The sequence below is a fragment of the Oryzias melastigma genome, linkage group LG10, assembly GCF_002922805.2.
Source record: "Oryzias melastigma strain HK-1 linkage group LG10, ASM292280v2, whole genome shotgun sequence".
NCBI classification, from domain to species: domain Eukaryota; kingdom Metazoa; phylum Chordata; class Actinopteri; order Beloniformes; family Adrianichthyidae; genus Oryzias; species Oryzias melastigma.
Window position 1 is genome coordinate 12,950,962 of NC_050521.1, and position 15,014 is coordinate 12,965,975.

General features: G+C 37.1%; 3 protein-coding genes across 3 annotated transcripts; 1 reads left to right on the plus strand and 2 right to left on the minus strand.

The window, feature by feature from the left end:
* Positions 1-350: 350 nt before the first annotated feature.
* On the minus strand, positions 351-6,105 carry eef1g (eukaryotic translation elongation factor 1 gamma). Its single transcript, XM_024284088.2, has 10 exons — positions 5,957-6,105; positions 5,066-5,224; positions 4,916-4,979; positions 4,483-4,625; positions 4,243-4,386; positions 4,032-4,161; positions 3,543-3,747; positions 2,795-2,967; positions 1,198-1,322; positions 351-727 (listed from the first exon to the last, which is right to left on the minus strand). Exons 1-10 carry the CDS (start codon positions 5,966-5,968, stop codon positions 569-571), a joined length of 1,314 nt encoding a protein of 437 aa, XP_024139856.1. The 5' UTR covers positions 5,969-6,105; the 3' UTR covers positions 351-568.
* Positions 6,106-6,157: 52 nt separating this feature from the next.
* polr2g (RNA polymerase II subunit G) lies at positions 6,158-9,373 on the minus strand. The gene is made up of 8 exons (XM_024284090.2): positions 9,180-9,373; positions 8,796-8,905; positions 8,476-8,635; positions 8,226-8,276; positions 8,056-8,121; positions 7,782-7,853; positions 6,742-6,775; positions 6,158-6,438 (listed from the first exon to the last, which is right to left on the minus strand). The coding sequence occupies exons 1-8, from the start codon at positions 9,189-9,191 to the stop codon at positions 6,425-6,427; spliced, it is 519 nt and encodes a 172-aa protein (XP_024139858.1). The 5' UTR covers positions 9,192-9,373; the 3' UTR covers positions 6,158-6,424.
* Positions 9,374-9,531: 158 nt separating this feature from the next.
* si:ch211-175m2.5 (uncharacterized protein LOC568697 homolog) lies at positions 9,532-12,204 on the plus strand. The gene is made up of 5 exons (XM_024284089.2): positions 9,532-9,845; positions 9,912-10,091; positions 10,173-10,272; positions 11,497-11,627; positions 11,735-12,204. Exons 1-5 carry the CDS (start codon positions 9,792-9,794, stop codon positions 12,020-12,022), a joined length of 753 nt encoding a protein of 250 aa, XP_024139857.1. The 5' UTR covers positions 9,532-9,791; the 3' UTR covers positions 12,023-12,204.
* Positions 12,205-15,014: the final 2,810 nt, after the last annotated feature.

Below are 15,014 nucleotides of genomic sequence, written 5' to 3' on the forward strand. Positions count from 1 at the left end.
AATTAATCTATGAAGCATGCTTTTGGAGAGTGGGAGGATAAGGGGCTCCCTGGAGAAAGCTCACATGCATGGGGAGAACATGCAACTCCACTCAGAAAGGTCCCCCATTGATGCCCGTTTAAGGTCCCTCAGCTGGGACTTGAACTGGGGCCTTCTGGCTGAGATGAAAGAGCGCCAACAACTGCATCACTATGCAGCTTTGTTTTTTCATGAAATCAAATTCTAGAATTTCATTGAAATTAAATTGCAACTTAAGTTGTTGCAATACCACACATTGTTTGAGCTTTTCTTTCATAAGTTTTGTCCATCGTTTTAATGCTTATAAGAAACAAAAATATACACCACAAAAGTCAAGTTGTCTCAACAGCATTGAGGAAAATGCTTTATTTCACAGGTCAGAAAAAACAGAAAACCAGTTTGGAGGGGCCATTGAGAAAAAAAAAAAAGTCTTGTTTTCAAACACTGTTATTCAAAGTCATTTCTGCTGCAAGGTAAGCACATGTGGTTGAAAGTCCATAGTTTTGATTGGAGGGGGGCTCAGAATTCCACTAAATGTCTGAGCGTCCTCTCACTTGAAGATCTTGCCCTGGTTGAAGGATTTCCCCACGTGTTTGAATTCTCCCTCCCAGGCAAAATACTCTTTAACCATGGTCTTGCACTCATCGCTGTTTGGATCCAACTTGCGCCAGTCGTATGATTCGTAGTCAATCTGCCAGTCTTCAGAAAGCTAAGAGTGACAGGAAGCACATTTATTCAGAACTCCAGTATTATTCAAACAACTTATTACTGCCAGATTTGTCGTTACATTTAACACTTCTGTAGCCACACATCTCTGTATCTTAGACGCATTAGGAAATTACTCAAATAGATTCTCTTTGTAGCCACAGCATGAACCAGTCTGTTTTCCTCACTGAATCAGAGATGACTGGGATGAATGAAGCCATAATTTCTTTTCCCCAGTCAGATTAAGACTTCGTGCCATAGCTGGACACTGCCTTGCCCAATGACAGGGGATATCCAACCCTACATTGTCGAATTACCAACAGCATAGCATTAAACATTCTTTGCATTTTAGTCAGGTAAAGCCATCCCTTTTATTTTTTCCCTCCATTTATGTACAAAGTGGGCAAAAGGAACATTTTCAGGAGGTCATCAAATCACAATAGGGAATACAGAAGTACATCTTTGTGCACTTACAGTGAAGGCCAGCTCCTGTCCTCTGAACACCCAGATGCCAGAGATGGAGCTGTCATTGTTGGTGCCAAACAAGATGACACTGGCAAAGGCATTCTTTCTCAGTTTGTCCAGGCGTTGGAACATTCCTATGAAGATCACACAGCTTTTAGACATTGAAGCTGCATTTTCACAGAATTAAGTCATAGCCGAATACTGTAGTTGTTGGTTTAAGAGTCACTTCTGCAGCAATCTAAACAGACTTTCTGAACAGAACATCAACAGTACAATGTGACCACAGCATGAACCAGCCTGTTTTCTCACTGAACCAGAGATGACTGGGATGAATATGGTCTTCATTTCTCTTCCCCTGTCAGATTAAGGCTGAATGCCAGAACAAGACACTGCCTTGCCCATTGACAGGGGACTTTTTTTTAGACTATTGGAATTGTCAAGGAAAATCAAATATGAACCAGTGCAGTACATTATATAAAAAAAAACACAGACAGGGGGGGGGGAAGAAGTTTGCAACAAATACTTAACATTTTTTAATTTTATGGGTTTTTTTTCAGCATTTGGGCAAAATTGAAAATGGTTTTGGAATAAGTACTTTTTCTTTCTATAAACCAAAAATCTTGATATATGCATGCATTTTAAGACCAAACAAATACATCTTGATCTTTACATGATTAACACAGAAATCATTGTAGAAGCACTTGCTATGGTTTAAAGCTGGGGCTTGCAAAACCAAGTTGAACTTGAACTTCTAAAATATTTTTACATTTCAAGAACTAAAACTTTTTGACTTTCGAATACGACAGTTCACTTGTCTCCTTCGGGATGAAGTGTGTGGAAAAATTTAAGAAATTTGGCAGATCTTGAAGTCCCATTTAAAAAGAACACACCCATGGCTTGTCCAGCACATCACTAGACTCACCGGTCATTGTTTTAAACAAAAATGCAGACGGTCAAGGATGCCAAGATTAAAAGAAACCTGGTATCCATGCGCGTTGCTATCCATTTTGCACGCAAACATAAGCAGAACAGGGGTGTGGCTGCACTGGGAGTATTGGGGAATACAGGCAATGGGAGGAAAAAATAAATGGGCCAGAGTACAAAGAAAAACATTTCAGGTTTTACTTTTTTTAAAGACCGCATAGAATAAACTTTACCATCTATTACAAAACATGATCCAGAAGCTGTTTGAAGGGTGCAGCTTCATTGTGTTGAACAAATAAATATACAGAATAAGCCCATTAAACTTATCCCTGCATTAGATCCACCCTTTGGGCAAACCAGTTTTTAAAACCAGCATGGCAATACATTCACTGGGAATGAGTTTAGCAGCAGTCTAGTAAAGTGGAGCCATGGTAACATCCACATGCTTATTAAATATTTAATTAAAAAAAAAATACCTAAAAGTGTAAATCCCAATTCATTTTTGTTGTTCTAAGCAAAGAAACAACTTTTCTAGTGAAATTCCAAATTGAAAATACAATAAAACTTCTACATGGTTTCCATCGTCTTCATGTTACTGGCTAAACAACAAACATACCAATATGTATATGGAAGATTATTTAGACAACACCAATTTACCCTTTTAGTTTTTTCAGAGTCTCACCTGTGATAAGGTTGCAGCTCTTAAAGGTAAGTGTGAGTTCTTCTGGGTATTTGTACTGACTGTACCAGATGGAGTATCCCTCGCGGTCAAAGTTCTCCCAGAAGTGAGGAATTGCTACTGTCAAGGTGTCTTCGTTGGAGTACTTTCTCTTGAACTCGTCAAAAACAAATGTGCTTTTAAGACAGAAGCAAACAAAAAGATGGAAATCATTATTGTGCTCTTGACTGAAGCAGTATAAAGACAGGAAGCCAATGAAACCAACAAGAAAAACATAACCAGGTAGTCTACTGTAATTTTTTTCTGCATCAAACGTTTAGCTTTGTTTTTCATTTACAAAATGTCAAAATCAGTTTTCATAGGCTTAACAGTTGCCCCAATCCCACCCCTTTTTTTTAATGCAGAGAAATTACACAAACATGAGCAAACCACAAACCAGTGGTAATCTCTCAGGTTAAATTAATTGAAAGCTTTTGACGTTTGTTTGCATGTAACCACAGCATGAACCAGCCTTAAACCCACTAAAATAGAGATGACTGGGATGAATATGGTCTTTTTTTTCTTTTCCCCTATCAGATTAAGACACAATGTCATGATTGGACACCGTCTTGCCCAATGACAGGGGGGAGACCTTACATTTTAAATTGATCAGATTACAACTTCTTTGGGGATGTTTTAAACTGTCAAAAACTAGTTATACAAAGTGATAGCTTGAATGTAACACTGCACAGAAGACAGAAATGATGGGTACCTTTTTGGCAGGTGTGCAAAGGGATCCTTTGCTTTAGGCTCTGCAGCCAAAACAGCATCACAGTCATCCATTTCTTCTTCTGGGTCAGGCTTGCTCTCCTCCTTTTTCTTTTCCTTCTTTTCTTGTGGCTTAGCTGCCTCTTTTCCTCCCTTCTCTTTTTTGGCAGGGGCCTCCTTCTTAGGTTGCATCTCAGAAAACTTCTTGGCTAGAAGAAAAGCACAATGAATTATTTCATCTAAAGGATGCTTGAGTAAAGTTAAAATAATATGAAGAATTGATATTGCCATGCAATTATGATATGATTAACAAACAAGAATGTTTCCTGTGTATGATTAGATGTGTCTGCTTTGTTCAAACTTTATTAAAGTGTAAAAAGTAAGAGAAACATATGTTCACCTTTGACACCCAATTTGATCCAAAAACATATAGAATAGAAAATTCTAATAACATCAAGTTTCTAAAAAAAAAGTAAATTTTTTGTTGACTAACCATCAAACTGTGCCATCTTTTCACACAGTTTGACTTCCCCAAGGACGGCCTTGAACTGGGGCTGGTTGACACAGGTGACAAACCAGCGGGTCACGTTGCCATAGGGCTGGCGGAAGGAAGGCTCCAAAACCTACAAAAGATAACACCGGTCAGAACATTTCGGGAAAACACAATATTGCTGGAGGTATCAATGCAGCGAAAAGTGCCAAACCTGTTTATAGAGCCAGAGCATGGAGCACGCCACCGTGATGTCCGCAAGGCTGATCCTCTCACCCACGAGGAAAGTGCGGGTGTTCAGGTGTTGGTTCAGGACGGTCAGGATCTTCTTTACATCTTCTTTGGCCTGCTCTGTGGCCTACATGGGGAAAAAAAATCTGTTTAAGTTCACAAAATGGTTTCAAACTTAGACGTCACAACCACTAAGTAGATGAGAAAATAAAGACTTGCATACCTGCTTGTTAAACTGCATAATTCCCAAAGTGGGGAAGACCCATGTGCTTGCTGGAGGGATGATCTCAGAGTCAGCAAAGCTTACCCACTGCAGCACTTGCGCTGCTGCCTGAGGCGTGGCACCACGCAGGGCATCATTGCTCACTGTAGGCCACAAACCAGAAAAACGACCCTTCAATGTTTGAAAATTAAATCCTTGTACAGTTCAAGAAAAATAAGTTTTCATGCTTTCAACAAATTTGTGGATTTATTCAATTAAAACTGTTCATAAAAATCATACTGCAAACCCTAAAATTTAGCATTGTAGGCTTAACTATTATTTTTGCCTCAACTCAGTAGATCATGGATAACATTCAAACCTTTGTGACTGTTTATAGAGACACCAACCAAAAGAGTCATAAAGAGTTAAAAATTTGTTAAGACATGTAACTTACAATAATGAGCAATGGCATTACTCTCAAACAGACAGAAGCCGTCATCTCCCTGATAGGCAGGTACCTAGAGCAACAGGATTGTAAGTTCTGTGAAATCCAACTTGTTACAGACAAAAAGAAAACATTTAAATGTGGATGATCTGCACTCACCTTGCCCAAAGGGAAGTTGTTAATAAAGGCAGGGGTACGGTTCGTCTGTCCGAAGGTGAAGGCAGGGGGGGTGCTGGCAATTTTGATGCGAGCACCACTGTACTGGGCAGCGATCTGGGCCTTGAAGGCCCGCCAGTTCTCTGGGTATGTGTAGATAGTCTAAAATACAAGGAAACTAAATATCAGTTTGTGACCAAATCAAGTTTAAACATGCAATTTTCCATGATGAAACTGTTTAAATACAGGTCCAAAACAAAAGTTAAGTTTTGATTCATATATTAAGGGGTTTATAAAGATATGATTACCACTGCTGATGCATTTGATTCACAGCTGAAGCTAATCCTGGCTAATGAATGGCCAAATCAGAAACGAAGCACTATTATAAAAGAAACAACCAAAAATAAATAAATACAGAACAAAAATAGACTTAAATACTTCTGATATCGAGTGTAATATTTGCCGTTTTAGAAACAAACTAGATTAGCTTTATTAGCGCAATGTAGGCTATTTAAAAGGCTAACAAACCACACCTGTTCACTAAATTGATGACTTATGAGCTTGATTTGAAGAGGGTTAAAGTTTGTTTTTATTTTCTTCTAAAAATATGCCGGTTATATAGTTGTACGAACACGGGGAATTTCGAGCATCATTCGGCAATCTCGGGGAATAGGTAACGTGGCACAACCGAGTTAGCTATATGAATCGGGATTGTTGGATCCTTCTCCAAACATAAGTGACAAATAAACCTTCTAACGACTAGAAAACACCAACAGCGTCCATTGTGTATATTAAACGACACAATAAAAGAGCAGATGGTACAGATATGAGATGGATTGTGACGAAAAGGTTGAAGGAAAACTCCACGGAAGGCCTCCTCTCCATCTTACTCACCCCTGCCGCCATCTTCAGGACGAGAGAAAGAAAGAACGACGGCGCACATCAGTGACGTATTTACGACCGGGACACGTGTCCATCCATTTGTTTCTGCGCATGTCACCATAAGTTTGCAACTTACAGTTAAAATAGGTCAATATAGCCAACTCAGACACCTTTTCGACGTATAGAGTGATAAACTGAAGACAATAATACAAGTTAAATGAACAAATACAATAGTTTATTGCAAAGTACAAAAGAAAAAAACTGTAATTGAATTTAAGATCTACTAAAACCAAATTTTATACTTAAAATAATATGCAGAACCAAAATTCTTGACACCAATTCACAAAGTTCTACTTATTGAAAATAATGAATATTAATGTATTACAAAAACTAGCAAGGGATTTGTCAAATCCTAGCATGGCATGAATACAAATCATGAACATAAATTGTTGGAGGAGGTGTGCACACAGCTGGCAGAAATCAGCTCACAAGACCTAAAAAAAAGAAAAAAGCCAGGTTTAGCTTAGCACCTCAAAAAATAAAAATAAAAAATAATACAGAAGTGTTGTTTCAAGTTAATGTATTCTTTCTTTATTCTGCAAGGAACTTTCTGTTACGAAATTATAAAAAGTGCTCAAAAATAAAGTTTAATTTGATTTGATTTATAAACAATATCAGTTTAAATTATAACAACAATTACATCAAATTATAAAAGTAACCAGACATCTTTTAGATTCTAAAGTGTATGTTGTTTTTATATAAAGATACTGCAAAGTGACTTTACATTTAATACTCACCCAAATAATCATCCATCAGAGATCCAATGGCGAACTAAAAAACACAGAGGAAGCTCGTTTAATTCAACATTTTTGAACAGTTTATCTGTGCACGAGTATTTTGACAAACAGATGTTTCAGTGAGGCTGCTTGTAATTCAATCATGTCATTGTCTTACTGGCAAAGCCTTGGTGTATTCAACTTATTTTAATTTTGTTTTAGATAATCATCAGGAGGTATAAAAAAACAGCAGATAAATCCGTGAGGACTTAAAAAAGTCCCACTCCAATAATCTTTTGATTTATTGTAAAAAAATTCCCAGGTTTTTTTTTAAATTATGATTATGCCATTTTAACCAAAAAAAAAAACGGTGTTGTTTTCTAGGACATATTTGCTGCAAAGTGGCTGTAATCATCAGAAATTCCCCTTTGAGTTGTGGGCGGGATTGCTGGCAAGAAAGTAAGACTGCACTGATTTCCCATCAATCCTTTGTTTACATTATTTCCCGCTAGCTTACAGCCACTCACAACCTCAACCTAATAGTAGCGGTGTAACAAAAATGGCGAGCAATATTGGAGCAATCCAGCCGTACAGTTTTGAGCCAGATGCCAACTCAGACAAGAAAAACAAAAATGTTAATTGATTTATTTCTTTGCAAGTGGATACATCATAATGGAGCTTGTGACCTGTTAATTTTAGATTGTACATAAACTAAAAGCGTTTTCAATTTTTTTCCCATCAGCTCCTGATTCACCATAATTTAAAAAAAAATTTTTGAAAAAAAAAAAAAAAACCTCAGAAATCTTTTAATTTTTATTTTCTTAAAGTATGTTCTCCGTAATGAGAAAAATGCAACAAGAACATGTTAAAAACACCAAGAACAACATTTTCATTGGAGTGGGTCTTTAACTGATGCAGTGTAGTTGATTTATTTTTATTCTCAAAGATCATTTAGTTTCATTTCCTTTGCTATGGATTTATTAATTTGCTTTTCCATAATGCAAAATCAAATCTGTGTGTTACCGGACATAAGCTGAAATAGAATGTTTATGAAAACTTACAATGTCATTCTTGTCCACTCGTGTTCCCACAATCTTCAGTCGAATCTCATCATCTTGCTGGATTACAATGTCCTAATAAATACAATGGGAAATCTTCCTTTAAAATCAGATTAATCAGAAAAATGATTAACTGAAAGTGAAAAGCAGCCTTCAATGTTAAATGTACAGAGGGATTCGTCTTGTTTCTCTTTTTTGTTTTCTCGGAAAGCACCTTTGTGCAAAAGTTTCTGCATTTTATTTGTTTCACCTATTGCGTAACGGTAAGGATACATACCTCATCAACTGTTTTATAGCAAGGTGGGTTGGAGTTGGGATCAAATTCCATTTCTGAAGGGATGGACTGGGGGAATAAAATGAAAATAATAAATAATATATATATATAGAAACTCAACTATATATTAGAACAAGATATATAGTAAAGTGGTAAATATTACATAAACGTACATGGCGAGAGATGAAGCAGGACATGGGACCAATTTCTGTGAATAAGCCAACCTGTAAAACACCCAAAATTTTGTTAGAGGAATGTAAAAAAATATTTTAAACAAAATGGAATTTGGGAATAGAATTAAGTTGTCCTGGTCTAAATAAACAAATAAAACAAAAAACAAAACAAAAGGATCCATTCCACAGCAAATAATTAGCAAAGATCTTAGGCCTACAAATTGCTGAACTGGAACTTATGGAACTTCACCTTGTTAACCTGCGTGACCACAGCATCCACCACTTCTCCTTTGAATGGGCGGAACACGATGGCCTTGTACTTGACTGGATAGAGAACAAATCCTCTACCTGGCTGGATCACACCTGCCCCAATGTTGTCAATAGTTGTGACAGCAATGACAAAACCATACCTGAAAGGGGGGGACATAAGCAGTATAATTACAGTTTTTAGCCTGTCAATGCAAAACAGAAATAGTAACAAAAAGGGAATGCAAATGCGTGTTATTTCAGGACACTTTCAAATTAATTGCACAAATGTTATGCACTTAATTAGGACGTGTTGTTACTCACTTGCCAGTGCAGGTACCTTCCACTTCCGTAAAGAGTTTCTGCTTCACGGTGTTGAGCAGGTTTGGACCAAAATACCGCGGATGTAGTAAGATTTCATGCTCCAAAGAAATCTGTAAACAAACAATGAATGGGTTTATCCTCACGCTTTTCAAAGAGTAAAAACTTTACTAATAACGTTGCTCTCCTCTGTGTCATTGTAATAAAACACGCTGATCCAAAAAAATTACAATTAATGTCTGCTGATTTTGTTTGGCATTAAAATTCAATAAGATAGAACAGAGTAGTGTTCGAAAAAGTTGCGTGAATCGCGCTAAAACCCAACATACGAAATCTTCTCTCAAATTTGGGAGTACTACCATATGGGGAAAAATGCAAAGTACTTACATGATAAAACATCTCGTCGTATTCAGCAGTAAATCCTTACTTTAATTTGTTTTATACTGTTTTGTCTTAATCGTGTTTCCCTTATGCTAGAAAGGTTAGCATGAAAGCATTGTTATGTCAAAACGATCTCATCCGGGTCATTTGAGATAGTTGACCTTTAGTTGTTTCAAAAAGAGAAAATAATATTTTTTATATTTTTACTTTATATAAAACATGTATAATGTAAAATGTATATAAAGGAAATAAAATGGAGAGTTTTAAAATTTGTATTTTTAAATTTTTGGAAAGAGAGGTTCCATAACATCATGCTTGGCACTCGTGACTGCCGCCCCCTAGCGGCGAGGAGGAGCCGATGCACATGGGCGCACTGGAGAACAGGCGTCACTCAGCCGAGCGCTTTCATTGGATGATTTCAGCCGATTACAGATCTGACAAACAAGAACCAAAACAGCATCGGTGCAGCCACGCGAGGGGACATAAACCAAAACTAGTTCACCGTTTTGACGGCATTCATGGGTAGTAGTTTTCGTCGGAACTTCTTCACGTAGAACAGACTTTTATTATTATTATTACAAGTATTTAAACCCCAAAGTGGGTTGCATGTGAAGTGACATGGCTAGCAAACTCGTCTCCAAGTTGCTTCGGTCGTCTTTGCTAACTCAAGCTGTAAGTAGTTGATAAGACTTGTGTGTTGTGTTGTGTTTGTTGATGATTCCTTTGGTCTCCATTAAGGCTCCTCCGCCGTCAAGCCTCTTACTGCTGCGGGGGAGATTTGGGGTTTTAGCGGGAACAGCGGCCAGACACTCCTCCTCCAGCGGCGGTCCACCGGAGAGGATAAGTCGCTATCCGGTTCCTTACAGAAAAAACTTGCCTTATGATATAGTAGAGCTCATGGAAGAGGTTGAGGCAAAGGTAAATGCGCACAAGGAGAGAAGTCGACGTTTCAAACTTCGCACTTTGCATATATATACTGTATCATTTCGCTCCTTATAGGGAGGTTTTTTGCCCAATGTCTTCAAAGTCCTGTCTCACAGACCTGCAGAGTTCAGAGCCTTCTTCGCCTACTACAATGAGTTAATGAACAAAGATACAGGTGGGTGTTACCTTTAACCCCCCCTACACACACTCACACACAGGCTACATTGGAAGTAACCAATCATCTTTTTAACTTTTCAAAAAGCGTTCCTAGTGGCATTTTAATTATGATTATGCAGTTTTTAAGTCAAAATAACTAAAGTAAAACGTGTCACTATAGGACATAGTTCAGCAGAAATTCATCTCTGAGTTGTGGGCGGGACTATTGCCACGGAAGTAAGCCTCTGCTGATTTCCCACCAATCCTTCGTTTACTTTCTCACCCCAACTCACCGTTAGCAGTGCAACAAAAATGCAGAGCAATATTGGAGCCAGATGCTAGCTCGGACGAGGAGCTAGAGCTAGCCGTAGTAACTTGTACGTCACCCTTAAAAACTTTTTTCAAAGACATTATTTTGTCTGCTACTGATTCACAATAATTTGAATAAATACATACTCAGAAATGCATTTTTAAGCTTGATTTTCATAAATACTGTATGTCTTCCATGAGAAAAATTTCACAAGAACATGTCAAAAACACGGTTTTCATTGCAGTGAGTCTTTAACATTAACACAAGACCAGCTTGTTTATCTATAGTTAAGCTAGCTACGTTGATAGGTTTACAATTCAACTTGGTTAAAGATTTGTATAAAATAATAATAATGACATGTTTTAAACAACAGCAATCCCCACAAAAAAAAAAAATCACACATTTGCTTTCATCTGAGAGTTTTAATTTCAAGTGATTTGACTGTTTGTGCAGAAAACTTGGTGTAATCCATCTACAAGTCAGTTGGATTTACATGACATTAATGTTGATGCTAGCTCCTAGTCCAGCAATCATTTCTGAGACTGCTCGGTGATCCTTTAATGCTCACACTGGTGAGGTTACTCTGAATTTTTTCTTCTTCTGTGATTGGATCAACAATTTTAGGAAAAAAACAGAACGTTTGTTCAAATCCAGCAGCAGAAGTGATGAATAATCCAGCAAAACTGTGACCTTGTCTGGCTACGTTGAGGAAAAGAAAATAAACCAGATTGGATGTTTTTTTATTTTTATTTTTATACAATAATTGAGAACCAGTACAAAGTGATACTACCTTTTATAGTAAAATCCTTTTTAATTTAGAGGAAAACTAATGACTCAAACAATAAACCTTTACAGAAGAAACCCTGAAATAAAGTTTTTTATTTTTATTTTATTTAACTCTTGTCATGAATGGGATATTTTTTTTCGTTTCAGGCAACATAACCAAGGCAGACCGTGAGTTAATAGTAGTGGCCACCAGTATTCACAACAGGTGTCTTTACTGTGTGGTGTCTCACAGTGCTCTGCATCGGATATATTCAAAGAAACCAACTGTTGCTGATCAGGTATGATCTCTGATTCTTTCATATCTGTAAAAAACACAAGCATGTTTTGAAGTATCTGGTTAAAAAAAAACTACATCTTTCAGACTAAGGTGTTGTGTCCTTTTTAGGTCATAGTTAACTATAGAAACGCAGAGCTTAGCCCTCGGGAGCTGGCGATGCTGGACTTTGCGATGGCCGTGTGCCGCTGCGACACCATCACAGAGGAGCATTTTCAGTCCCTGGAGGAAGTCGGCTTTGACCGCGAGGACGCCTGGGACATCGCGGCCATCGCTGCTTTTTTCGCCATGTCTAACCGACTCGCCCACTTAACTGACATGAGGCCCAACCTTGAATTCTATAACATGGGCCGTGTGCCGCGGGACAAACGCAAAGAAAAGGCTGAAGATCAGGATTGAGAAGCAAGGAGGGGGTGTTGCACGATTGTCTGAAAGCACGAGATAAATGGGACGTTGTGAGGTCACATCACCACCAAACACAAACAAAAAAAAAGTTCTGTTCGGCTTCCACTCTTATAATACGTTCTATATTCTTTGTCAGATCTGCTGGGAGGACATTAAGGCTGGATTTACACTGAACATTAAATTAAATTGGGTTTGCAAATAAAATAACTGTCAATTAGGTTAAATATTTTAAGAAAATGTTCCCCCCTCAAGTGTTTCATGCAGTCAAAACTTGAGTGACTTTGAATTTAAGAGTTTTCATCTCAATCAAATAAGCATGAATGATTAATGTTGAAAGATTTCCGCCCTTGTTTGAATAATGTTTTGAACTGTTTTGCACTTGCTATTTTATTTTAGCCTGAATTCGTTTCTTTTTCTCATAATAGAATTTTCTGTGATTCATAAAGAATATATTTAAGTGAAGTTTTCAGTACATGTATGCAATCATTACAAGTTTGAGCCAATTTTCTGATGTTTTACCTTTTAATAAAAAGATTATCTTGAACTCAGAGACTCAAATTATTTTTTCAGATACATAATTTCATGATCCGTTACTCAACAAAAGTGTTGTTCAAAATTCATGAAGGAGACATAAACATCCAGCAGTGGTATTATAATAATATGCAGTTGAAAGATTGCAACCCATATAAAAAAATGCATACGTCTTCCGACCACCAGGTGGCACTACATTCAAACATTTTAAAACATATTAGATACTACAGCATATATGATCACAAATTAAGAAGGAAGTTTTGTTTTAGTGTTTTGCACATTTACTCATAATTCTCAGCAGTACTATTTCATAAGAACATATGAAACATAACATGTTCCATGCAGCTGTTGAACGTCTGTGTGTGTGCGCTCCAAAGACAGATGGGATGTGCTAACAGGCTCATGAAGGTTTTTTTCATTTCAGTTTATTTTTAAATCTCACGTTCGGATCAAGACAAGTGTCTAAAAGCTATCTAAAGCTGCCGTTTCACTCTGGTGGCTTTGACCTTTCTCCCTGATCCTGTCCTGTGCTTAATGCTTTGATAAAGTGTCACTCCAATAATATTACAGCTCCCTGTTAAGCACTAACGTCCATGACCTCCAAGTCTCCAGCCACCTGCAAAAAAAAAGGAAAAAGACAGCGAGCTCCAAACGAGACAAATTTACGATCTGCAGCTGACCTCCATCACTCAAGCGGTGACTCTTCTTCAGCGGCATCAGGTTAGAAGACGAAGAAAACGGTTTTGAAATAGTGTTGGTGAAAGAGGAGACAGCTTTCATATTGTGGCTTTCATTCACGTTTGTTGTGATGGAGGAATCAATAAAGTTTTATGTCCAGTAGTTGCTGGAGGGGAAGTCTCAGGTTTGTCAGTGTCTTTCTTTATTCTTCTGCTGGGTTGAAAAACTAGTTTTAAAACCATAAATAATACATTACATAAAAAAGACAGATGAGAGAAGAACAGGCATCATTTATTAAGATACGATTTGAATAAAGAAAGTTTCTGAAATATGTTTATTAACAAACTTTGAGATTTGAGCACATAAAAAATAATAAAATAACATTTTTGCTCCATCTTTTCCTTCATTTCTTTCTGCTTTAGTAGTGGTGGTGCAACTTATAATTTAAAATTCAAAGCCAGAACAAATCTATAACCACATCTGCAGTGAATCTTTCTGTCCTGCTACGGTACACTGCACCACAGCACTCCCAGATAGCATATCAGGTCATCTCCATCAAACATTCATCTGAAGAATCTTTCTGAACATTTATTCTGGAAACAATACAGTAGTGGCGGCTGCATGGCAACAAAGCTCTAAGAATCCAACTTTTTGTGTCTATTGTGTCAGAAACACAGAACTCACAATTTAATTGTAAATCTGAAGTGTCGAGGCGCCTTTTTTTGTTAAAAAAAAGCACATATTTAAATTGATTTTAATGCATGTATGTAAGTATGATTTAAACAAAAACAGGTTTTAAGATTCTTTTTGTTTTTAACTGGAAAAATCTTTTTTAATCTCAAGGGATTCACTCCCACTTTGACTCACTGGAGGCAGCAGGAGGGTTCTAACCATGAGAGCAAATAATAGGATATCTGCAAATAGAAACAAAGGAGTAAACATTTGACTCCTTGTGTGTCACTTTGTTGGAAATAAACATCAGCAATCTCTTGTTTTCATGCATTTCAGATTTGTAGATGAAAATGGTTGAGAGGAGCCATGGATTTTCCTTTTCTTGAAAGAATTTGACATGGAGTCAAATCCAGTAGTTTATCTATAGATTAAACTACAGTTCTAAATTTGTCTGAAAGCGATAAAACTGTGACATATTTTATATTTATTTTTTTAAACCAAACACATTGATTGTAAATTAAAAAAATGTTTTCTATTTTAACATTGTTCCTAGTGGTCTTTAAATTATGATCATGTTGTTTTAAGTCAAAATCAACAAACCTGTGTTGTTTTCTAGTACACAGTTTCTTTAGGAATTTGCCTCTGTTGTGAGCCAGACTGATGGTGCAGAGTAAGCCTGCCCCTATTTCCCGACATCTCTCTGTTTACACCACACATACCCGACAGGCTTTTTCCAACTGCATTTTTTCATCTGCTCCTGATTCATAACAATTTAGAGAAAAAAAACTCAGATTTTCTCAATATATGTGTCCTCCATCAAGAGAAAAATGCCACAAGAACATGTTGAGAACACCATTTTCACTGGTGTGGGTCTAAGCTTCAGAAACCGTTAAATGTGTGTAACACTTTTGTGCAATCTGAATGAATTTTCAATAGAAATTAATTTTATAAAACATCTTCGAATCCACTTCGGAAGAAGAGAGGTCTGTAATCTTCTTTCTGGGAAAAATGCTATAGAAATAAAGTTATTCCATTCTATTTGGTTCTATTCTATTCTATTTAGGATGTGTGCTTTCACCCATTGTGTTTTTGTCATTTTTGTGTA